Consider the following 26,873-nt stretch of genomic DNA (forward strand, 5'->3'; position numbering starts at 1 on the left):
AATAGACGCAAAAAGTCAACAAGTACATGAAAAATGTTCAACATTTTTGCAATGCAAATTATTACAACATTGAGATCTCACTTCACTATTGTCAGAATGGCAACTATCAAGAATACAAGTCACACTAAATGTTGGTGATGATGTGGAGGAATGGCACACACACACATTGCCGGTGAGACTGCAAATTGGTGCAACCCCTCTGGAAAGCAGTATGGAGATTCCTCCCTCAAAAAACTAGAATGGAACAACCATTTGAATCAGTTATACCACTTCCAGGTATATATTTAGAGGATGAAAAATCAGCATACTACAGTGATGCAGTCACATCAATTTTTAAAAAAAAAATTTAACTTGTTTTAATTAGTTACACATGTCAGTAAATGCATTTATGCACTTTGATATACATAGATGGGATATAATTTCTCATTTTTCTGAGTGTAAATGTTGCAGAATCATATTGGTCATGTAGTCACATATATACATACAGTAATAATGTCTGTTTCATCCTACTATCTTTCCTATCCCCACATTCCCTCCTCTTCCCTCTCATCACTTCCCTCCAGCTAATCTAAAGTAATGCTATTCTTCCCTAGTGCCCCCCACCTTATTGTGCAGAAGATGGAAAGATCTCTCAAGCTCCTGGATAGGCAGAATTAATATTGTCAAAATGGCCATATTACAAAAAGCGTTATACAGATTTAATGCAATTTCTATTAAAATCCCAATGACATTCTTCATAGAAATAAAAAAAAGCAATCATGAAATTTATTTACAAGATAAGGTACCCAGAATAGCTAAAGCAATTCTTAGCAAGAAAAGTGAGGCAGGAGGCATCAAAATACCAGACCTTAAACTATACTACAGAGCTATAGTAACAAAAATGGCATGGTTCGGGGCACCAAAATAGACTTGTAGACCAATGGTACAGAATAGAGGACACAGAGACAAACCGACATAAATACAGTTATCTCATACTAGACAAGAGTACCAAAAACATTCAATGGAGAAAAGATAGCCTCTTCAACAAATGGCGCTGGCAAAACTGGAAATCCATATGTAGCAAGATGAAATTAAACCTCTATTTCTCACCCTGCACAAAAATCAACTCAAAATGGATCAAAGACTTGACTTACGCACTAGAACAGAGACCTTGAGCCTAATAGAAGAAAAAAATGGGCCCAAATCTTCACCACATTGCCTAGGATCTGACTTCCTTAACAAGATTCCAAAAGCACAAGAAGTAAAATCAAGAATTAATAAATGGGATGTATTCAAATTAAAAAGCTTCTTCTCAGCAAAGGAAACATTTAATAATGTGAGGAGAGAGCCTACAGATTGGGAGAAAATCTTTATCACATGCACCTCCAATAAAGCATTGATCTCTAGAATATATACAGAACTCAAAAAAACATAACACCAAATAAACAAATAACCCAATCAATAAGTGGGCTAAGGAACTGAACAGACACTTCACCGAAGAAGAAATACAATTGATCAAGAAATATATAAAACAGTGTTCAACATCTCTAGCAATTAGAGAAATACAAATCAAAACTACTCTAAGATTTCATCTCACTCCTATCAGAATGGCAATCAGTAAGAATACAGGCAACAATAAATGTTGGCAAGGATGTGGTGAAAAAGGCACACCCATACATTGCTGGTGGGACTGCAAATTGGTGCAACCACTATGGAAAGCAATATGGAGATTCCTCAGAAAATCAGGAATGGAACCACCATTTGACCCAGCTATCCCACTCCTTGGTTTATATCCAAAGGACTTAAAATCAGCATGCTATAGTAATGCAACCACAACAATGTTTATAGCAGCTCAATTCACAATAACTAGACTATAGAACCAACCTAGGTGTCCCTCAATAGATGAATGGATAAAAAATGTGGTATTTATATTGAATGAAATATTACTCTGCTTTAAAAAAGAGCAAAATTATGGCATTTGCCAGTAAATGGTTGGAGTTGGAGAATATCATACTAAGCGAAATAAACCAATCCCACAAAACCAAAGGCCTAGTGTTTTCTCTAATGTGCATATGCTAATTCACATCAATGTTTATAGCAGCTTAATTCACAATAGCTGAACTATGCAACCAACCTAGGTGCCCTTCATCAGATGAATGGATAAAGAAAATGTGGTCTATATACACAGTAGAATATTACTCAGCCATAAAAAATGAATTGATGACATTTTTCAATAACTGGATGCATCTGAAAACTATCATGCTAAGTGAAATATGCCAGTCCTAAAAAACCAAATATCAAATGTTCTGTAGATATATGTATGCAAACACAAAAACTGGGAAAGGGAAGGGAAAGAATCAAAGTTCAGAGGACTAGAGAAGAGGAATGAAGAGAAACAAGGAGTGATATGGATGGGAAAGGCAGTGGAATGGATCTGACTTAACTTTCCCACCTTCATTTATAAATAGACCACTGTGAATCCCCAAATCATGTGCATCCAAACGATTGGTTTTCAAACTAATATAAGGTCTACTCCACGTTTGCATCCATATGTCAAAAAACACTATATTGTCATGTAAAAATAAAATCAAGATATTAAAAAAAATTAGGATGAAACCCCTCTGTTTGTGGTAACTGGGATAGAACTGAGGGCATGTGGAAAGGATGGGTGTCACTCACCTAGCCAGCGATCACGGGACAAAACATCATGAGGAGGAGGGAGCCCTGCTTGGCAAAGCAGTGTGAGGGAGGCAGGTTCTGTGGTTCAGCCGGTCACTGCTGGACCCTCCCTAGAGGCATTTCTCAATAAGGACTGATGCCTGAAAGCACTCTCCACATATTTTCTCAGGTCTTTGGCAACCATTTCCACTTCTCTGGCACAACTGGACTATCAACATGACTGCAGAATACATAAATAAATCCAATCTTCATACCCTTTAGGGATAGCCAGTTTCCTTGTGTGTTATTAAAAAAAAGTGAAAAATCAGATACCAGCCAAGGGAAAGTTGATGACAGGCTCAGGAACAAAGAGAAATATGCTGTGTTAACTCTGGCATACAATGGAATCTCTGTATGACAGAACTAAACACTGGCTGGAAAAAAAATGTATACTCTTATGATACAGAGTTACAAATAAGGAATTCTACCCATTTTATAAGGGATTAGTCACATAAACATCAGCCCATAAAGCTGACTCACTCTCTATTGTGGAAGATGTAATAAGAGTGACATCGACAATTATTGTATGGTCTACAAAATTTGCATGGCTTAAAAGTTCATTTTTTAAAGATTATAAAGGCAGAACAAACACAATGTTTTATGTTTTAAAATTTTTGGAAGCTTTATTTTTCCAGGAGATCAAGATAATGCCATCCTAGGTTTTACTGGCCTCTGCTGATTCCAGCCCTGAGTTTCTTTGGGATAAGGACACTTGGAGTAGGACTGAAGCCCTACTTCATGACACTTTTCCCTACAGATTTTCACAAATCCTGTCACAAGACTTCATACTTGCTCACTGGATATTTCCTTAAGTCTTACAGAAGAAAAATTTTTAAATTCAAACTTTAGGAAAACTAGTTTCTTGCCACCTAATTAAGTGGTCAAAGTATGATAATGGAATATAAAATTATTTCCAGGATAGTGAACATAGCTCACTCCACTTCACAGGGTCATCTGTCAATATAATACACAAAACCAATGATGATTAATTGACAAATACCCTTCTTAGGTCACCATTTGACTTATCAGGTTGTTCTAATATACATTCGGGTAAATTTCCCACAGTTGAGAACACATAAAAAATTCTCCTCTGCCAAGGTGCGGCATTTTCTGAGAGATGCTGAAGCCTTCCTCAGAGTGGAGAGGAAGTTATTCCCATCATTTATTCTATGTTTTTCATCTCAAGTACATTTTGCTACACAGATGTCTGTGGCTCTTGCCCTTCTTGGGAGGAAAATATATTTCCTGAGGTATAGAAATAAAGAGAGAAACCATTCACAGTGCAAACAGAGTGCTGACATTCATCTTTTCTACCAAGTTGGTCAATAGACTGAAATGGGGGGTGGAGGCTTAGAGTGGTCAGAACACTCGGTAGGTAACCACACCATCATGCAATGATGTAGAGCAATGTCTGAAAACTATCTTTCCTGTTTATGGAATAGCTCTCACCTGGAGAAACAGGACCACCTGAGCCCCCCAGAGTCACATAGGAAGCAAGTACCTTGACAACCCAGATTGGATTCCATTCATCCTATGTCTACTTTCTTTAGAACCCTCAACCCAACCTCCTACTGTTACCTCTTGAGGTTTATAGGTGCCAAAGCCCAGTCCAGGAATGAAGTGACCATCATTGAGCTCCACATACTGATGTTTGGAATTCATTGCCTGTGACTCCTCAGCCTGGGTAAATTCTGCTTCTTCTTCTTCTGCCTTCACAGGGAAATAAATAACTGGAATTCACAGCTCCAACTGCGTGTCTAACGGTTATCCAATTCTACTTACTGTCTAATGTTTAGACAATATTTTATAGGAAGAGTGAGGTTAAAGCAATATTCCCTATGTGAGAAGAGAATTCAAACCAGTTCACTTATTCCATATGGAAAAAAATTATGTAAATTACTACACAGTGGAAAAAACGTTAGTTTTTACTAAATTTTCTCCATATTTTATCAAGAGTTAATATATAATATTAGATGATCATTGACCATTTGTTAAGCTAGAAACCTCAGATTCCTGTATTTTGCATTTTTTTCTTGATTTTGTTTTTTTGGTTTTTTGTTTGTTTATTTTTTTCCTTATTTTTCTAATTTTGGAGGGAAGGTACCTGGGATTAAACTCAGGGGCACTTGACCACTGAGCCACATCCCCAGCCCTATTTTGTATTTTATCTAGAAACAGAGTCTCACTGAGTTGCTTAGCAACTTGCTTTTGCTGAGGCTGATTTTGAACTCACGATCCTTCTCCCTCAGCCTCTCAGGACACTGGGATTACAGAAGTGCACGCCATTGCACCCAGATTCTTGAACCTCTCCTTGACCATACATTATTAGAAGTATCACACACTATGCCCACAAACACAAGGAATTTTTAAATCAGGATTATGGACCATGTTTTGAAATCTCAGAAATATAATCATATACAAAAATCAACAGAAGTTAGTTAGCCTTTTTAATTTTCCCATTGGTAAAATGCTTTCCACAGTTTGACTACCAAGTCCCACGAGATGCAGTCCTGACAAGTGTGCAGTACAAACTGCACTCATTTGACATTCTGCTCAGGGGAAGCCAAAAAAATTACAGCCACGGGAAGTCAGTTTGCAATAGGCAACAAGAGGCTAAAGGTTATTACAGTTTTCACCTGTTAGATAATTCCTGGAGAAAAATATCAATAAATAGGATGCAAAATGAAGGCATTTTATAATATTTATGACCTTGCTTAACATGGTCCATAAAAGGTAAAAAATGGAAAAATCTTAAATTATTATGGATTTTGGAATAATTGTGAAAACATGGATGCACTGATGAAATGGAATATTTGAAGCAAAAAAAGAGTCAGACATGAACATTTATCAATAAAAAATTCCTCTATTACATAGAGGAATAAGAGCTCAGTTTAAAGGGGGTTTATTATAATAATGATATAATATGTCCATAAAGTATGCATAATAGAAAAAGAAAAAATACAAACTGTAAGTAGTCACTTCTTCTGCATAGTGAGACTAGGATTGATCTCCTTCCTGGTTTTTAATCACTTACACCTTTTTGTCATTCTTAAAATTGGAAAAAGCATTTACTAATATGAATTAAAAAGCCCCACCCCTTATACAAATCCTCTTTACTTGTGGTTTTGATTTTTTTAAGATGAGCCCTTTGTCAGTCACACATTATTGAATAAAATGAACTATCTCACACCCCCCCAAACACACACAGAGTAAATTAAAGTGACTGTTGAGCACTTTTCAAAATCTGACTGTCAAAAATAGCATCAAATTTAAACTTGAAAAAAGTTATCCTTTTAACTTTGTCATTGCCAATATATTTTCTGGATGTTCTTTTGTTGCATTTTAATGAAAATGTTCACTGCTGATGGATGTGCAGTTCTGAGAAGTGTGCACTCAAAATGGTGATATGCCCGTTGCCAGTGAAGCAAAAGTGACTCCCCTGTAGGAACGGATTTCACAAGACACAACACAGGCCAAAGTCTTTCTGAAAAGTAGGACTTTGAGTGATTGGTAAATCTTCTGCAGTCCCTTCAATTAATGTTTCACTTTTTTTTTTTTTTTTTTTTGTAATCTGAGAAATGTGTTTACTAACCAAAGGAAAAGTTCTGACCCTGAAAATTAAATAGAAAGGAATTTCGTGGCAGACAACCAGCCCTATAAACTCTCTCTCAGGCTGCTTTTGTCAGTAACACAAACCTCACTGAGAACCCCCAGGCTTCACTACTGTTTTTCCATTTACTACTAAAATTCTGCCTAGTCCCTCCCATGGTCTAGAAACATGGATTCTTGTGTATCCTGATTTTACCTGAGTTGCATTTTCTGGACCTTGTCTCCATCTCTGTTCTAAGTTCGAAATGTTTGTTTGTACTGATCCTGGACTCCAGCTAGTGAACTTGGACATGGTAGCAAGTGCCCAAGACTATATCTGGATGTCCTGGACACAGGGCATAAAACCTTTGCTCTGCATCAACCACACCTCACTAGTTAAAACCTCACCAAACTTCCATGGTTAAAGCTCTTCATTATAGGGTCTTGGATTCTATTGATAATTTGAAGGCCAATTTAAATCACAGAAATGATGAAATGATGGGATTACACAAAGAATAAAAAATCAAGGCCATCTGTAAGCATTCATATCAAATAAGGAGTTTGTATTAATCCATAAAAATCTTACAGATTCTCAAATGATAAACTCTAAAGAGAACTTATGTGTCTAAATATATCCAAACAATCCTCCACTGGGAGAAATTTAACTCTATCCTGGAACAAACCATTGTGTTATTAAATCTGAGATATTCCTATATTATCTACATAAATTTGCATCCATAAAATCAGGTAAGATGTAGGCCCAGCTCTTTTTTTTTTTTTTTGTTATAGGGTGTTATATTGAGACTATTGCAATTTTGATACTGTTTGGCAAATATTAGAAAAATCGGCCATCCCAAACATTAGAGTTAAGACCTTGGGTAGCTCCTCTGGTCACTAGTTCGTTTCTACTGAGACACAGTCTTCCCAAATTTTCTGATCCCTTGCAGTTGGCCTGCTGTGCACATCCATGAAGATCAGCCCAGCTACTTAACAAGGGCTCCAATTGGAAAACAGATGGCTCCTACCTGGAGATTTCAGTGTCTAATTTGGAATATAGAAAAACAAAATATCAAAAAAAGGTTTATCACAATTTGCCTGAAATAGTAAGAACAGGGTCATGTTCCAACTATTTTGAAGAAATACCGGATAATGAGGAGACTCTTATTCTACAATCCATGGAAATTTTCTGTCAGAAACTTAAATATCCAATAATAAAAATATTAAATTTTGAAGGCTTATTACCCTAAGTGAGAACCATGCTGTGACATTATATAGATCAATAACAAAAAAGGTAAAAGGTGCCTTTAATGTTTCATAAAGTACTGAGTATTGTGATATTGAAAAATGCTAGTTTCAGATGCATTCAGTTGTATGAAACAGAAAATTCAACTCAACTTGGTCTAAAATTCGAGGAAATTGATGCCGGTTACTAATTTGGGGCAAGTAACACTTAGTTTCCTAATCATTCTCTTAGGAATATTGATATCATACACATGTATTTTAAGAAAATGCAGTACTAGGTTATTTATTCGAGATATTTCTGCTTTGTGATAGAGACCTTGAATATCTATATCATAAAGCCTAGAAAATCCAAACATCCTTCTCAGATACCAAGTGAAAACCACATCCCCAAAAATATGATCCTTTAAAGCTGCTGTCATTGTGACTATAGGAACTTTATCCACTTTTTGGTATACTCCTTCATTCTCTTAATTTAAACCGATCCAAGATATGTTGATGTCACTCTCATTCATCATAGACACAACTGGAGTTTCCAGTTTTTTAGCATTTTCAACTCCTAAGCGTTTCTACATATAACTAGACTGAACTTGAGTTAACTCAGATGAAATCTTAACTTTAACCTTTCCATGCTAAGAAGGCCTCTTGCTCTGTGGCTTCTACCACATCTCCATGCATCAAATTCCTAATCCAACAGAGCTGCAGTGTCTCTTCTTTCCTCTGTGAAGTTCCTATATAAGTTGATGTATTCACATTGCATCAAATAACAGAGTAAATGAAAGCTGGTCAGACTCCTCTCATTCTGCATTTCTCCTGTAATAACTGACTTGCTACTGGGTGAGTCCTGTGATTTTCCCCTATTGGTCTATCCTTGTACCAACTATCATGGAGAAACATGTCTATAATGAGAACTAATCATTATACTTGTGGTTACATGAACCCATTCTTTTAGAACTGAATATCCAAACAAAAGACTCATTTGTGTTGTACTACTTAAATTCATTTGGTCTGTAATAAGATTTAATATATTGCAAGGTTTTAAGAACGTGCCAAGCAGGTCAACATCTAGGCAATCTAAAAAAAAAAAAAAAATCATTGCTTTTTCATTATGACTTCAGTAACCAAGATGGTTGTCTCCCCAATATCCTTTTCCCTGCAAATTATTTCTTTGAGTCACTTACGCTTATTCATTTGGCATTAGCATGTGGTCACTATGGAAAAGGGCCTGTGACCCAGTCCTAGTTAATGCCACATGAAAAATCCTTCTGGGAGCTTCTCAGTAAGTATCTCTCTGTTCTAAGTGGTTTATTATACAAAGAAGTGGCTCCTCCTCCTACACTGGATATTGAACTGCTGTGCTGGGTGGTCTGCTGTCAATCTGAGCACCCAGAAGTGGGAAAAGCCAGGAGCAGATGGTAGTGTTTCTAGGCTCACAGGGACAAGATCTGCTGTGGGAAGCCATTCTCACACGTGATTGGGTACCTCCCTGATTGGGTGTGAGGCGTTCTGGCCAGCTGTGTCAGAACTTATCCCCACCCTCTTTTGGTGCGAGAGCCCATCCGTGTGGGGGTGTGACTGACCATTGACTCTGAGATCAATCACTGACCCTGACCTTGGAATGCTGTCCCCCTTGACCTTCATTGGATGGAATTTTTCCCTGAATTTCTTGTTTCCCAATAAAAGGCCACTCTCAGGCGTGCTCTCCCCTCTCTCCTGCTAGTCTCTTGTGTAAACCTCGCTACCCCACCAGGTGGCTCGAGGCAGGAGCCAGGAAGGGCCGTCTCTGAACTGGGCAAGAAAAAGGTAAATTGAGTTATGTGTCTTTATTTTTTGATCTCACTAGTTAACTTCTATGCGTAGGACCTCTAGTATGAAGCTAGCGTGCTAGTCGCGCAGCAGAATCCACAACTTATTTTCTCTTGGCTTTTTGTCTATGAGATTTAAGCCAAAACAAAATATTTTATGAGTTTTCTTTGCCTTGATGTAGCCAAACAAAAGCAACCACCAGAGATAACAAGTTTCTCCTTGAAATTCCTGCCTTCACTGCATTTTGCCCACGTGCAAGGGCATTCAGAATCACTGACAACTTCTCAAAGCCTCTGGGGAGCATAAGCCCCATGGATTTCTCAGGGCTGACCATGAAATGTGCAGAAGCTATTGCAAAGTCACAAAGGGCCTCATTTTCTCCCCCACTCTTCTAGAATCATGTTGGTTTCCCATGCACTGAAAAAGACCACTGGTGGTTATTTTAATTACTTTCATTTTAAAATTAATAAAAATGAAAGTTCTTCTGTTTTCTGGTACACTAAGATTTTTGTGGCAGACATTTTCTAAGATACATAAAAACGGTACCTAACAAAAGTGGTATCATTTTTATGTGCCTTAGAATTTATTTTCTGTATATTCATGTGCCATGAAATCTGGTATTTGCTGGACTATGAGTAACAATCTGCCTCTCTGATCTGCTGAGGCATGCCATCTCATTTCAGCAACTATCTAAGAAGTTAAGCTGCTTGTCTGGCCGGGAAGATGAAGCAAGGTGTTTTTGAGATGACAAGCACAGCCTTGCTACTAGGTGTCTTCCAAAGGTTGTGACCAGATAAGCTGCAGTGACTTTCAGTACACTAACTTTCCTTTGGGGAAAGAAATTGACAGCTCTGCCGACACCACCCACAGACCATGACAATATGCTGCAAGACAGCTTTAGCAATGGTGAGCAAAAACAGCCTGAAATTGCCTACAATTGAATGTCCCCCCCTTTCTTCATTGCGTGCTTTCTTTGTTGCTTTAGAGCACTGACTGCTTATAGAATTTGTGTAGTGTTAATTCACCCGAGACTAATGCTTTCGTGATGTTTTGATGGGAGAATCTGGAGCTTTTCTAGTCCAACATTTTCTCACATCACTATTCTAAATTTCCAAGTGATTTATGGGATTTCTTTCTATGAATGCATCTTAATTGACATAAATATTTCCAAACATACTGCAAATAATGTTGTTTCAGCTTCTCTCCGTGTGTGGCTAATCATCCAACTATGGCATTGGATAAAATTTGCAAACGTTCCTTTTTGTCTGCAGCCTCTAATTATCAAAAGAACATTTGGTGGAAGGAATAACTGCAGAGTAGAGGAAGGGAAACAAGAGGAAGAAGAGAGGGGAGAAAAGGAAAGCATGGGGAAGTACCTGGTGATAGGAACCTACCATATTATGCTATTCAATGTACAAATACACCACAGTAACTCAATGAATCAAATCATCCTCATATACATAGGTACATAGAGATCACCTGAATTAGAATAACAATAATAGAAGGAATGTCAGGAGAGTAGAGCAAGCAGACAAGGGGGAGGGAGAACAGCAAGAAAGGGAAAAATAATGAGGAATAAGATTGATCAAATGTTATATGCAAGCATGAATTTGGCATCATGAATCCCACATTATGTATAATACACACACACACACATACAAATCTTCGTCATATGTCCCAAGCATATGTCCCAAGCAGAGGAGTGCTCAACTCTTCTACCTTTGCACATCTGAACCCTCATGCTCACTCCAGGCCAGATGCCCTCTCACCCCTTTGACAATCATCTGAAAGCAAAACCTCATCCCCCAGTTTCTAGGAGCTCTGGTCCTTGAGCTGCAGGAAGAGAGCCCTTGGCCTGCTGCTCCTCCTTGCCATATGTGCTTCGTCTTGCAGACTGTGAACCATGATCTTCATGCAAAGTATTTTCTTGTTATTCCATGGGTTAGAGAAGCATTGACTGATAAATACCAATTGCTACTTCTTCAGAGCCTTAGAAATCCTATCTTTTCCAATCCCAGGAATGGGTTAGCATGACCAAGCTCCTGCTGACAGGCTTAAAGACACATTAGTTTTTGTTTATAATGAGTCAAAAAGAAACTAATAATAAATGAAATAGAGTTAGTGCAGAATCTTGAGAAAAACAACTTCATTTTCTTTTTTCAAAAATTGTTGAGAATTTAGTGTCTTCTTTACTGGTCTGGTGAACTTTGCTTTGCCAGAATGTGAGTTGCTAAGAAAGCATGGATTAACAGAAGTGATGTGTCCAATCAGGAGCATCTGAGCCACCTCCTGCATCCCAATCAAAGTGGGGGATACTAGTTGAAGTCATGACAAAGGTGTCCAGGTTAATATTCATCAGCAAATGGATAATTTGGGTGGTCGGACATACTAAAATGAAAAAGAAAAATATGTAACATAGATTCAGTGACTGCATTTTTACAGGATAAATAAGTGATACCTACTGAGCTTCATTATATTTCCTCAGTGATTGTACAATCTGCCATTTCTACATTCATGAACATAGCCATATAGGAGATGGTGTTTTAGTTCTAACTAAATTATACAAATTCTACTCCCTTACCAAGAACAGAACACAATGAACTCACAGAGACAAGAATTCACTCATATTCATCTTCCTTAGCTCTATTAGTCAATCTACCAAATCAAAGAAATTCTTTCTTATTTCTTATCTCAGTGAAAGCAGAAACAGATTGCACCACATTTATTTACTTACTTTGTGAAGGGGAAGAAGAATGTGTCCTTTTCCACAAAGTAAGTAAATAAATGTGGCGCAATCTGTTTCTGCTTTCACTGAGATGTTTCTGTTTCTGCTTTCACATGTTTTGTATAAGGATAAGTTCAGATATTGACCAATACAAAAAGTATTTTTGATGTGCAGTACATTGCTAGCCATCTCACTTCCATTTAACTAATTCATTAATGATTATTTGCTCACTGCCCATCACAGACAACATGGTGCTTTTTGGATATGGAAAGAATGTTGTTTATAAGATATACATGCAAATCTCAGTAGCTCTGCATTTATTATTTAGATTTCTATAATTTAGAAATAATACAACAGAAAATCATTACTTCTTGAAACATAATAAGTAACAAGAATTGCCGATTCCTTGCTACTGCCTCTTGGCATTATATTCCTACTTCTTCCTCTATATCTATATTAACAAAAAATGTTAGTAATGATAACAGTATATCTGCCAATATTTAAGCCTGTGTAATCATGGATTGTCTAATCCCCTTTAAAACATCATCACATTTATTTCTATTATAAATTAAAATTCCAACAGGCAGAAGGGACATATATTCCTTGTTTATTCTTACTTATAATATATGATGTCCAATGCCAGATTCTATAATCACAAAACATCCAAAAAGAGTAAAGATTTTTTTCTCATGATTATTAATTCTCTTCAACAAGGTTGTTTTTTTCTGCACACTCTTCTCTTGCTTTTGAATCTCTCTTCTCAAAAACAACTCTATCCTCTGCAATAAGATGTCTACAGTTTTTAATTTGAAACCAAATGTCCTCCCAATAGCCCAAATGGAAGCCTTTTGACACCAACTGCAATGTCTGGGCTCTAATCAAAACTGCACTGAAAAGGGGAAAAGCCTGTAAAATAAACAAACAAAGGCCACATGTCTATCAAAGTTACTCACAATTGCATGGCAACATAGCAAAAATTTCTGTTCAGGCCATCTAGGACTTTCATGTCTTCTTCAGTCAACTCAAAATCAAAAACCTATCACACAAGTAGAAAGTTTTTAGCATATTTAGACTGCATATTGCCAATCATGAAAATCCAATGAAATAATGTTGTTGCAGAAACATTTAAAATATCTCAAAAGTTTCCAATAGTTATTAAAGACATCAAACAAAACACTCAAATGGTCAATAAATATAAGGTGAAAATTGAAAAGAAATCACTTTTGACATGTATTATACAGAAACTGCACAACTACAGACAAAAAGAGATTTCAAAAAGAAGTTGTAGCAAAATAATGTTGCTCCAAGACTACAGTGTCATATAGTTAAGAGACCCAGAGAAATCTAGTGGCAAATCATGAAACATGTAAGATGATTTAATCATTTCAATGATACAGTTTGATTTCTATATCCCATCAATGAACAGTTAAAACTCAAGCAATGAGTTTTGATCAGATTTTTTAAGTCAGTAATTGTACTAATTATATCCTCTTCAAAAAAAAAAAAAAGACAGGGCGGGGGGAGCTAGCTTCAAGAATCACCATGTCACCATGTCTAAATTTGAGACATTTTATAGGTGAAAAGATTTTCAGGAATTGCTATCATACTGAAAAAGAATGGATACATAAATCTTGGTAATTTTCTTAAGAAATTGTAAGAGAGGAAAATATTGATTATTTAAAAATTGAGGAATTAGATAAATAGCATTCTCAGCATTCCTCTTTGAGTTTTTCTGTACATTTGGAAAGTTGCAAGTGAAAATGAAAATGGATATGTTATTTAAAGATTATCAAAATTGTCACTACTGTAGGAATAAATATAACAGAATTAATACAAATGCCTTCATAGATAAGTTTACTGCAGTATGTTTAAAGACTAGTTAAATATTGGAAACTCATATCACAATCATGGAGTAGAATCTTTAATAATTCAAAAAGTAGTTTCTCTCTGAATTTATTAAGCAATCCAATGCAGTATCAAACAAACAGAGACAATCTGCATAGAGATTGATACAGCGATTCTATGTTCTTTATAATAGAAAAGTAGTCCGAAATGTAATCCTGTTGCTGGGAAGTTTTAGTTAGTCATTTAAAAATTATGTGTCTATTTGGATTTTTATTTCATACAATGTTTAAAAAATGATATTGAATTATATGTGGAGTTAAGGACTGTAAGAATTTTGTAAAGAAATGTAATAAAATACTAGATTTGCCAATATAAGTAAAAATATGACACTCATTAACCACAAAGTCCAGGCATGAAGACACCAATTAGAGAAGGAACTTTGTTCATGAAAATACACCCAAAGGAGAATGGAAGCACAAGTAGAATGTAGGAGAATATATTTCAACCAACACAATTGCACCTGAAAAAAAATATCCAGAATATACCAATGTGGTCAATTGTTTGCAAGAATGCTCTCCCCAATAATTCATATATTCCAGTCTTCAATCTCTTTCCTATGTGAATTTGAAGCTTCTTTCACTAAGAGATAGTGTCTATTTCTGCACCTCTTGAGTCATGCCTTGTCTTTTTCATTGGCCAACTTTCATTGGCCATTAGAACATGGTAGAAGCTACTCTGAGCTGAGGCATGAGAAGGCTCTGGGAGATTCCATTCATTGCCTAGGGAGAGTGCTGTGTGATGAGGTGAAGCCTGGGTTGTCCACTAATGGATGTAAAGTACCATGGAGAGGAGCTGAGACACCCCCAGAAAACAGAGCAAGCAGGACTACAGCGGAGGGACCACACTGTCCTGCAGATGCATATCAGAGTTGATTGCAAAGACATGAGTAGCCTGGGTAGCTGGAAGACATTCACTGAGTTCAGGCTGAGCCAAGGCAAAGAGAGAAAACTTAGAAATAATTATTCTTTGGGTTAATCTCAATATTGGGTAGGTTTTCTTGTAACTGCTCTAGTGATGATTCAAAAATTGTTCTCCTATTGAAAATGAAAGAAAAGAAAACCAATTAAACGGCAGTACATAAACTGACAGTAGACAAGTATAAAAGCTAAAAATGAATAAATATATGAATATTAATATACATTGAGGAATTGGGGAAATGTAAAATAAAATCATAATTCATAGAATAAAAATCACCCAATCCAAATTCTCATTTCAGAAAATAAGTAAAAAGAACATACAAAGTTGTCTTGCACAGAGTTATATAATACATGGCCAGACATGCTGAAAACCAAACCTCTGTGATTTATCCAATCTTATTTCTAAATGGCTATACTGCATGTCCCATTGTGGAGTAAAAGAACACACTTCTGAAAACATGAAATCTTACATGCAGAGGACATGCTGCGGATATTGAGTGGTCTCAATAACATCCTTACAAGTTTCAAAGAAGCACACATGTGAAGGACACTGTATAACAACCCACATTCCCACAGCCCTCCTCTCTACCTGAATGTTCTCTTTTATTTCATTTTCCTTCAAACTCTGGGCCAGAACCACAACCCCACGCTGCAGCTGGTAGCGGAGGGCAATCAGGGCTGGGGATCGCTTGCGCTTTTTTGCCAAGGCACAAAGAACGGGATCATCCAAGAGAACTGGGGAGTTCTGGTCAACACTGGAAGGAAAGACAGAGATGCTGAAGCCCTGAGGCCAAGTTAGTTAGGAGGATTTCATATATTTCCTTTTTGGGGGGGATGTGGTTTACTGTGGGTTGAATCCAAAGGCTTTCTACCACAGAGCCTTAAGCCTAGCCCTTTTTACTTTTATTTTTGAGACAGGACCTCATTGAATTTCTGACACTAGCCTCAAGTTTTGAAGTCTTCGTGCCTCAGCATTCTGAGTCACTAGGATAACAGCAAGCACCACTGATCCACCCACAAAAGAGACTCAGGTCTCTTTGGACCACTCTAAACAGGGATCCTCAAATGCAGTCTCTGTGCCAGCAGTATCAGTGTCTTATGGGATCTTCCCAGAAATGTAAATTTTCCGCTCTTCCAGGGTCAGTTGAGAATGACCTTTTGAACTCTGAGTCTTGTAGGACTATAGATAGCTCATCATTAATGGCATTTGAAGTCAACTCCCTGAGGGAAGAGGCATTTGTACAGTCAACTATGTCACTATAAAGGCAAGATAGAACTGTTAAGAGTCAACTCCCTGAGGTTCTCATTACCATTCTTTGTATCTTTGAGTTCCAAGAGCACCATAGGCAACCAGAACAATGTCTTTGGATTTGCAGAAGTCCAGCAGTTTCCTCTGGTTGTGATAAACATGACATTCTACCTGCAATGGACAAGGTAGAAGGTATATGGTTCTAATGTTAATATGAAAACAAAAATGCAAATAAAAGAAGCTGAATTTAAAAAAAAATTCAATTTGGACATTAACGTTGTGCCATAAATCAAGAATTTGGTCAAAGACTCACAGAACAAGTTTGGCAGACATTTGGTAAGTATTCTGCAGTTGACATTTGGGTAAATTTATTCATCAAAAGAAAAAGAAAAACAGATTCTAGAACTCAGGGAGCTTAGAATAATTCCCCCCAACCATAATCTCTATTAACAAGTCCCAATTTGAACCAACCAATGTGGGACAAAGGGACCCTGACCTGAAAATCTCCCCTCTGCAAGGCAGTAACATGCATAGTGGAGACTGGAAAAATCTGAAGAAATCTCACTGTCAGCCAACACTCAAGAGGTCAACCTGGGCAGAAATCTAAAAACTTCCATGGTACACCCAACAAGACTGGAAAGCAAGATGGGCATGCCATCCCTCTCCTCTCTGTGAAGATTCAGTCTCTTTTTGGGAGTTTCACCTTTTTGCTTTCTAATCACCCCATGCCTGCTGCTCTGAGCAACATGTCGGGTGCTGTTCTAGTGTGATGCAAAAACCCAGTAACTGAGGACCACACTGGATGCCTTGGCTCCTCGGCAGGCCCTTGATCTATAAGAAGGAACTCAAATCTGCCTCCTAACTGACTGAAAATGGGAATGTAAAACAAATTAAATGATATATAAGACAGTTAAAAAAAAAAAAACCTGGTTCAATATCATGTGGAAAACCTGAACTTTCTGTGTGAAAAGAGGTCAAGAAACATGAGAGAAGGAATATGTGAACCTGAGTCCCATCCTGAGGATGGAAAGAACTACAAAAGATATTTCAGAGAAGCAATGGGACACTTGAACATAGACTGGATTTAGATGATGTGAGAGACTTACTGCTACCTTTAGATGTAGTAATGTAAATGTGCTACATGGGAGATCATCTTCATTCCTAGGATATGTTCCCTGAGCTCTCTAAAAGTGAATCCACAATTTACTTTGAAGATATTTAGCAAAATATCACACATATTTATAAAGATTCCCACATAAATAAATATCTCACAGTGTTCCACAAAGTCAACAATTTTAGATACAGGGTGGAAAATATGGATGTCCAGTATCATGCTCTGAAGTTTTTTGTATGTTTGAAAAAATTTCGTGATAAAAAATGGTGTAAAACTAATATTAAAAATATTTTAATTTTTAACATTCTTATTAGAAATATATAGTGCTCAGTCTCTATATGTGAACTCATTGTTTTTGTAAGCTCTGTTCCAAACACTGACTATTACACCATGTCTGAAACTTGTCAAAAGTAAGTTAGAGCATAGAACCATGCACACAATTCATGGGACTGCACAGCTGATTTGATATCTGAGAGCATCAAGAAAAGCAAGTAAGAAGGGCTCAGGCACAAGGCCAACTGTATAATTAGCTAAAAGTTCCTGAATGTGGATTTCATCCACCATCAGTATCACCATAAATAAGTAACTTCCTCTCAGTCATTTAAATTTCACAAGATCTGCTTTATTCTCTTTGTTAACTGTTCCTCTGGATCCAGAAGCTGAAATAAGAGATAGCAGGGACTCAGGCACCCAACTCCACTCAAACCCTGACCACTGATCTATTTTCATTCTTTTTTGCTCACTGCCCATTCCTATGTACTCACCTTCTTTTTCACACACAGTTCCCCCCACAGCACATTCACCCATCCAATGTCTGATCTTCCTTCATTGCTCAAGGACAAGCTCACCTTGCGCTGAAGTCAAATAAATAACCATCCTCCTACTTGATCACCTTTACATCACCAGATTCTGCCACATACTAGGAAAAGATCTTCCCCTCATTTTCACTAATGATTCAGCAGAGATACAATTGAGAATCCTCCACACACTCCAAGACAGTGGATAATGTTAGACTCTTCTGTTCCACCATGGTGAATGAACAGGGGGACAGTACAGGCCAGACACCTGGGAAGTGGTGCAGATACAAGGAAATGAATAAGAGATGGCAGTGAGGCTCAGGGCTCTCACCTGGTTGCAGACAGGCTTATACTTGAGGCCTGGTTTATTCAGGATCATCTCCAGCTGCCTGCGGTTAAAGTTGGACACCCCGATGGACTTGGCCAATCCTGCGTCCTTGCACTTCTCCATGGCCTTGGGAGGAAGGGGTTGGGAAGAGGCATTTGTACAGTCAACTATGTCACTATAAAGGCAAGATAGAACTGTTAAGAGGAGCACTGTCGAGAAATGACAACAAAGCTGAAAAGCTGATGAATTGATTGTAAAGAGGGAAAAATGGTAAAGATAATAGGGCAAGTTGTTGAGAGCCAGAAAAGGAACTCGTGTGTCCTCTTTAGGGCATCAGACATGACTGCGTGTGGAGGCAGCAGTTGCGTTTCCTCATTGTCATAAGTTCTTCTCCTCTCTGTCCCTCTGTTACATTCCATTAATGTATACCTCCTTGGACTGGGGTTGTGCTCAGAGGTAGAGCACTTGCCTCATATGTGTGAGGCACTGGGTCCGAATCTCAGTACTACACATAAATAAATGAATAAAATAAAGGTCCTTCAACAACTAAAAAAAATGTATAACTCCGCACAACCCCAACAAAAAAAATCTATTTTAAATTTAATGATTTCTAGACCCACAATTTCAGGAGAAAGCATAACTTTACTTTAGTCCTCCGGACTTCCAGTGTGGTCACTCCTTCAGGTACTCACCTCCCACGTGGCACAGAGATCCAGTGAGTCATAAATTATTTTTCCATTTTCATCTTTTGGATAAAGCTCTTCCCCTGGCTGCAAGAGAAGTGATCCTAAGAGAAATCATGCCAAATTCATACGTCCATGCACAACAAGGCTGCTAGGTATATCTATGGGATGGGAGACTAAAGCTCCATGAAACACATGGAACAGCAGTCTAGATTCATCTATTTCCAAATTCTTTACATGCAGAGGTGTAAGGAATACCTTCAGGTGCTTAGCTTCCTGTATTTCCTTACATCAAATTATCTACATGTTTAACTGCTCACACTCTCTCTCTCACACACACACACACACACATAATCAATTAAGATATTCTCAGGTCTCCTAATGGAGTCTTCTAGTAGCTTATGTTATTCTTCCTGTCCCTATATATTGCCCTAGAGAAATGTCTCTCTTTCTCTGGGTAAGTCACTGGTTGCATGGGCTTGATCTCCAGCAATGATGGATTTCAGTGATGACACAGGCTGAAGAGTGGTCTTGATCTACCCAGATACATGTGGATCTAAGAATATGTATGCGTACCAAAGATGGTCATTCAAGTTTCAATTCAAATTTGATTTGATGCTGGAAGATGAAGAGTCCTTATCAAATATTAATGACCTGAAACTTGAACAGCCCCAAAGTCATATTTCCCATCAGTGGAAAAGGCTAAGGTAAAAAGCAAGCAAATCTCTAGTAATGCAGACACAATGGATAAATAAACAGAAAAGATTCTGAGGATAACTTATTATCATAAATCTAACCATAGTTTGGAATTTCTATAATTCATATAAATTAAGTTTATATAAATTTATAATAGAATCTTAACCATCAATGATAATGATAGTCATGCTGATGACTGAAATTAAGTAGGTTTGATGCTACAAATTGCCTACCTTCATTGCTATTGGGAAATGAATAAGGTAGAGGTCAACATAGTCAAAACGAAGTTTTTTCAGTGATCTTTCCAAACAAGATTGGACCAGGTTGGGATGATGAAAAGTGGACCATAGCTACAGAGGATAAAAAAGGAAATGGAACTAGATTAATATATTACCCATATTTGGAAGATTTGACTAACTTCATGTTGAGACATTTATTTGTCTATTCCTTGAAAACTGTTGATCATAGGGAAGATGTTCACTTCAGGTCTTGGGTTTTCATTGATCTGAACTATTCATGTAAACTGGATTATATCTTTGTCTATTATTAGTCAAGCAATTGAACTATAGAAAGAATTACACAAGACATATAATTTTATCAAATAATAACACTATTTAATCTATGATTAATGTTCATAGATATTACAAAGCTATTGTTAGTCTATCTCATGCATTCAGTTCAAAATTAGTATATTTTGATTTAAAAAACTGAAGGGAAACACATTTTGAACATCTTAATAATCAAGACACTTTAGCTATATCTTGTTTACTACAAATAGAAAAGTCCTACATTGTTCTTTGATAATGACAAATGTAACATGGATATTCAGAATGATAGAAAAATTTAAAAAGTCAACCAGGAGATAATGAATCATTAATCTGGTGAATTCAGTGAATTTCTGGAAGGCCTCACAGGACTCAGCATACAGTTATAGTCATGTTATTCTATCGGATTTCATAGCTAATACAAAATCATACTGCTGTTTGGAGAATTAGAAAAAATAAAGAAGTTTAAAGTCATAAAAGTGTAGACAGTGAGTAGGAATTTATAATCTTTCCCTATTTTTGATACTGTATCTTTTATGTGAATAAACATTATACAAATAATTACTTTCCACAACAACTGATCACCAACAACTTTTCACCCAACGTAATTTTCACTTCTTTATATCACATTGCAATAATTTTTACACTGTGTACACAATACCTTTGAAGTATAGAATATGTCTTCTCTCTTCACAGTGCCATCTTCAATCTTGCTTCTAACCGCCAGTCCTACCTCCTCTTCTACTTGATATACATAAGCACAATCAATATGGCGGAACCCAGCTTCTATAGCTATTTTGGTGGCCTCTACTGTCTTACTATTAGGAACCTAGAGGAACAACCAAAAGAAGTACTTGGAGAACCATAATATTAGAGATAACTTATAGTGAGCAAAGAGGACAGGTCAATAGACTGGAAGAATTTTATACCCCAATGTTTTCTTAAGACTACTGAATTATGTGATAAGGTGCTAGTACCCTGAACTTTGAATACCCATTTTTCTCTTCTGTAAGAAATAAAGAAATTGCCAAAGAATTATTTTGAATGTCATGCACAGAAGCAGTGACCTCACAAAACTGATCTCTTGCCCATATCTTGTGTTAGTTCTGTATTTGGTGTAATGTCCTTAAAATCACTTTGGGTATTTCCTTGTTAGTGAGAAGTATCTGGCATCCAAGAAGCCTCTCCAGACACAGGAATCCTAGTACACTGTTATTAGAGGACCCTAGGAGCAATTCGAGTTTAGTGAATTTCTGGAAGGACTCACAGGACTCAGCATACAGTTATAGTCATATTATAATTTATGCGATAATGTCACTAAATAAAATTAACACAGGAGAAGAGGGCAGGTGATTTATTACAGAAGAAATACAATGCAAGCTCATATGAATCTTCTCCAAGTGAAGACACACAGAATACATTAATTCCCAACAAAGTAATTTTGAAACCATATGGAAAATATTTTCTACAACAAAAGTTGTTGAGATAATTTCCTATGGTTTTCAGTGGGGCTGGTTAATTGATACCCTATGCTAGGATACAACACAATTCCAGTCTCCAAAAAAAAAAGTTAGGTATATCATTCTAAAGATAAGGGCATAGTAAAGCAGCATAGCCCTGAATGTCCATTTCTGTTCACTAAAACCTTGCCAAATTATGGAATAATGAGAGCAAGCCTAGCCCTGTTCATTCAGATATACATTATCTTGAAGGCCCCTGTCTTTCTCTCTTGCACTTTGGAAACAAGGGCAAGCTAATGTCACCTGTAACATGATGCTTTTTGTTATATGCCAGAACAGTCATTCATTGGCATGTTCATGATATAAGCAAATTAAGAAAGTGAATATTGATGATGTCACTGCTTCTGAAGTCTAACATCTAAAACTGCTCTCTTGAGCCTACAGAATATTAGAAATATTTGTCACCCACCTGGAAGATAAGGCATTAATTTCCAGAATATACAAAGAACCCAAAAACTTAACACACAAATATAAAAGGAGGAAAAAATACAGTCAATTAATGGGCAAAGGAAATAAAGAGACACTTCTCAAAACAGAACATACAAACATTCAATGAGTATATAAAAAATGTTCAACATCTCTAGAAATTCAAGAAATACAAATTTAAACTACACCGAGATTTCAACTGACTCCATTCAGAAAGGCAGATATGAAGAATATAGTAATAGGGGCTGGGGATGTGGCTCAAGCGGTAGCACGCTCGTCTGGCATGCGTGCGGCCCAGGGTTCGATCCTCAGCACCACATACAAACAAAGATGTTGTGTCCGCCGAAAACTAAAAAATAAATATTAAAAAAATTCTTAAAAAAAAGAATATAGTAATAGCTGGGCATGGTGACACACAACTTTAATCCCAGTGGTTCTGCAGTGCAGCCTGAGACAGGATAATGGGGAGAAAGCCAGTCTCAGCAACAGAGAGGCACTCTAAGCAATTCAGTGAGAACCTGTCTCTAAATGAAATACAAAAAATAGGACTGAAAATGTGGCTTGGAGTTTGAGTGCTCCTGAGTTTAATCCCCAGTACTACTACTACTAGTAATAATAATAATAATATAGCAATAAATGTTGGCAAGGATGTAAAGAAAAAGATATACAATATATTGCTGGGGGAACTGCAAATTGATAGAACATTCTGGAAAGCAGCATGGTGATTTTTCAAAAAAAATAGGAATGGAACCACCATTGGACTGGGTTATACCAGTTCTCAGTATGTATCCAAAGGAGTTAAAATTAACCTACTACAGAGAAGCATCCACATCAATGTTTATAGGAGCAGAATTCACAATAGCTAAGCTGGAGAACCAACCTAGGTGCACAACAAAGGATAAATGGTTAACAAAAATGTGAAATACATACATAATGGAATATAACTCAGCCATAAAGCAAAATGACTTTATGACATTTGCCAAAAAAATAGCTGGATCTGGAAACTATCATAAGTGAAATAAGCCCATCCCAAGAAACCAAAGGTCAAATGTTCTCTCTGATATATGGATGCTAACACAGAACAAGGTGGAAGGGAAGGGAAGAATAGAAGAACAGTCAGAGGATTAGAAAAAGGGAGGGGAAATAGGAATAGAAAGACAGTGGGATAAGGCTGACATATATAAATACACTGTAGTGTATCTCCACATCATGTATACCCACAAATTGGCTTTCTAATTAGAATAAGATATACTCTGTGTTTGTATAGATATGTCAAAATAGACTCTACTGTCATATATAACTACAAAGAACAAATAAAATTTTCAGGTTAAAACCCCTTTTTTCATGGTGACTTGGATAGAACTGAGGGCACCATGGAAAGGATAAGTGTCATTCATTCTGCCATGATTCACAAGACAAAATGTCCTGAGGAGGAGGAAGCCCTGCTTGGCAAAGCAGTGTGAGAGAGGCAGGTGCTGTGGTTCAGCCTGTCACTGTTGGACCCTCCCCATAGGCATTTCTCAATAAGGACTTCTGCCTTGTATGCAGTCTCCAGGTATTTTCTCTGGTCTTTGGCAAACTATCCCACTGCCCTGGAACAAGTGGACTATGAACATCACTGGAGAATACATAAATAAACTCCACTATTTTACCAGTTAGGGAACATCACCCTCTTTGTGAATTATAAAAAAGTGAAAAATCAAAGTTTCACGATGCCAATCAGGGGCCAGAGTGATAATAGCCTCCTGAGTGAAGAGCAATAGGCTATGTCTCCTCTGGCCCACAGCTGAATCTCTATGACAGACTTGAACACTGGCTTGTTAAAAAATTTCTATACTAAAGATATAGACTTACAAATAAGAAAATGTGCTCATCTTGTAAGGGATTATTAGCATAAGTGTCAGCCCTTAAAGCTAACTCACTCTCTTTTGTGGAAGATATAAAATGAGAGAAATTGAACATTATTTCATGGTCTACAAATTTGGACGATGTTTTGAAAATTCATTTGATAAAGAGCAAAAAGGCAAATCAAACATGCTTTTTTTTATTTTATAGTTTTCAGAAGCTTTCTTCTTCCATGAAATCAGGCTGAATGCAATCCTGGGTCCTACCCGCTTCTGCTAATACTAGCCATGACTTCTTGCTAAAGGTACTTCTCAAGTACCTTTGGCAACACAGATGTCTCTGGATCTTGCCTTCTTAGAAGGAAAAAAAATTCCTGAAGTATAGAAATAAAGAGAGAAACAAGTCCCAGTGCAAACCAATTACTGACATTTATCGTTCTACCAAGTTGGTAAATAGACTAAAATGTGGGGTTTGGAAGGGTGCTGAGATTAGTCAATAGGTGACCATGCTATTAGACAATAATATAGAGCAATTTCTGACCATTGTCTCTCCTGTCCATGGAATAGGTCTAGCCTGGACAAACAGAAACATGTGAGCCACCCACAGTCATATACAAGCAAGTATTTGACAACCCATATTGGATTCCAGTAATCCTGTGTCTACTTTCTTTTGAACCCTCTACCCATCACTCTGCTGTTACCTCTTTCAGTTTATAGGTGCCAAAGCCCAGCCTAGGAATGAAGTGGCCATCACTGAGCTGCACATACTGATGTTCGGAATTCATTGCTGTTACTCTTCAGCCTAAGCAGGTTTTGCTTCTCTTTATGCCTTTAGAAGTTAATAAATAACTGGAATTCACAGTCCCAACTGCTTATCTAATGACTAAGCAATTCTACATGCTGTCTAATAGTTAGCTAATATTATACAGATGGAGTGAGGTTAAAGCAATATTCCACATGTGAGAAGAGAATTGGAACCAGATCACTTTTTTCATATGGAAAAACATTTCAAGTAAATTACTACATATTCATAAAAAATGTGTTAGTTTTTAATAAATTTCCCCTTAGATTATTGTCATGCGTTATTATGAGAGATTGAACTCTTATTGGCCATTTGCTAAAATGGAAACCTCACATCCCTGTTTTTATGGATTTTCTTTTATTTTTGTACTGGGTTTTTGTTGTTGTTGTTTGTTTGTTTGTTCTGTTTGTTGGTCATGATGAAGCCTCTTATTGATCATACATTATTAGAAATGATGAACTATTACACACCATGCACAAAAACACAAAGAATTTTTTAAAAAGGATTATGGACTATATTTTGGAGTCTTGGAAAAATAATCAAATGTTAAAATGAACAAAAGTTAGCCTTTTTAGTTTCCTCATTGGTAAAATGTCAAACTTCCATCATTTGACTACGCAGTCCCAAGAGGAAGCAGTCTTGACAAGAATGTAGTAAAATCTGCACTCACTGTGACATTCTGCTCAGTGGAAGACAAATGATTACAACCGTGCAAAATCCTTTTACAACAGGCTACCAGAGGCTAAAGTTTATTATAGCTTTTACCTGTTAGGTAACTACCAGAAAATAATCGATATGTAAGATGCAAAATTAAGACATTTTATATTATTTATTAGCATGTCCAAAATTATCCATAAAAGATAAATACTGGAAAAATATTTATGTATTTTGGAATAGTTGTATAAACTTTTGATACACTAATGGAATATTTGAAGCCATTAAGAGTCAAACATGGATATTTATCAATAAAAATTATTACATAAAGGAATAAGAGGTTTTAGTTGAATTGAAAGAGAACTATATTAATCAACAATGTCGAATGTTTATAAATGATTCATGATCAAAAAGGAAAGACTACAAACTGTAAGTAGTCATTCTTTCTGCATAGTGAAACTAGCATTGGTCTCCTACATGCTTTTTTAATCACCTAGATTTTTGGTCTCTTTTATAATTTGAAAAAGTGTTTACTGGTTTGCAGCCCTGGGCTGAGGCGCGGTGCTGCGTTCCAACGCCCCTGTCGGGCTTCCTGAGCGGTCGCGAGAGGCAGGGATGGTCCCGGAGCTCGTGGCAGGATGGAGAGGCGCAGAGAATGGCGGGGGATGGCGCCAACACGAGGCCCCGCAGGCCGGGAACAACGGGCTGCAGAAGCACTGAAGCACTTTGGCTCTTCGTGCTCTTGGGCGAGGTGCTGTTCCTCTTCCTATACCTCTTGCCCTGATGGGTTTGCTGACATCCCAAGATCACTGGATTCCCGAGTGAATTCTGAAAATGAACTACAGTCTTCTTGAACAAAGAAGATGGGATTGTGCTACTGCAGAATTTCAAGTCTCCAAGGGACCTTCCTTTCTTTTTACATATTCTTCTAACTCCTTTGGGGAACTACTAAATGAATAGTGATCTCATTCATAGCCAAGTTCCTAAAACTAAATGCAGTGTTTCACATTTAAACTTTTTTTCAAACACCTAATGTCTTTATAGGGGCTGGTGTAGAAGTAAAATTTATACTTCAAAGCTTAGCATATTCACTGAGAATACAGAAATATCTTTACTGTTTGTTGTAAGGGTTGGTCTGGGCTTAACTCAAGTCACATAATGTGGTGTGTAACTAGGTGAGGTGAGGTAGTTGTAAATTCCAAAGTTATTCAGAAGTTGAGAAAAGGACTAGTGTTCTGAGATTGTGTAGAGGCTGTCACTAACACAAGCTGTATAGGAAATAGAGTCCACAATCTATTGGCTGTACACATGCTTAGTTTTTTTTGTTTTTTTTTTTTT

At 37.1% G+C, this 26,873-nt stretch overlaps 2 protein-coding genes across 5 annotated transcripts in view; both read right to left on the minus strand.

The window, feature by feature from the left end:
- The window catches only part of LOC107150203 (aldo-keto reductase family 1 member C1-like), a 261,714-nt gene that overhangs the window by 11,021 nt on the left and 223,820 nt on the right, over positions 1-26,873 (minus strand). The gene's annotated exons all lie outside the window — the stretch shown is intronic.
- The window catches only part of LOC107150202 (aldo-keto reductase family 1 member C3-like), a 204,112-nt gene continuing 188,700 nt past the window's right edge, over positions 11,462-26,873 (minus strand). The window contains exons 1-9 of one of the 4 annotated variants that reach the window (XM_015495153.2): positions 24,781-24,936; positions 20,951-21,118; positions 19,978-20,094; positions 19,058-19,135; positions 18,369-18,491; positions 16,188-16,297; positions 15,467-15,632; positions 13,009-13,091; positions 11,462-11,718 (exon numbers count right to left, since the gene is read on the minus strand). In XM_015495153.2, coding sequence (XP_015350639.1) covers positions 11,676-11,718; positions 13,009-13,091; positions 15,467-15,632; positions 16,188-16,297; positions 18,369-18,491; positions 19,058-19,135; positions 19,978-20,094; positions 20,951-21,118; positions 24,781-24,864 — 972 coding nt within the window. In that variant the 5' untranslated portion in view covers positions 24,865-24,936 and the 3' untranslated portion in view covers positions 11,462-11,675. Of the gene's footprint in view, positions 11,719-13,008; positions 13,092-13,954; positions 14,995-15,466; positions 15,633-16,187; positions 16,298-18,368; positions 18,492-19,057; positions 19,136-19,977; positions 20,095-20,950; positions 21,119-24,780; positions 24,937-26,873 lie in introns of those variants that run through there. The other 3 variants (XR_007351081.1, XM_048812617.1, XM_048812613.1) reach the window with 3 other exon arrangements.

Source organism: Marmota marmota, unplaced genomic scaffold (assembly GCF_001458135.2).
Source record: "Marmota marmota marmota unplaced genomic scaffold, marMar, whole genome shotgun sequence".
NCBI lineage: Eukaryota > Metazoa > Chordata > Mammalia > Rodentia > Sciuridae > Marmota > Marmota marmota.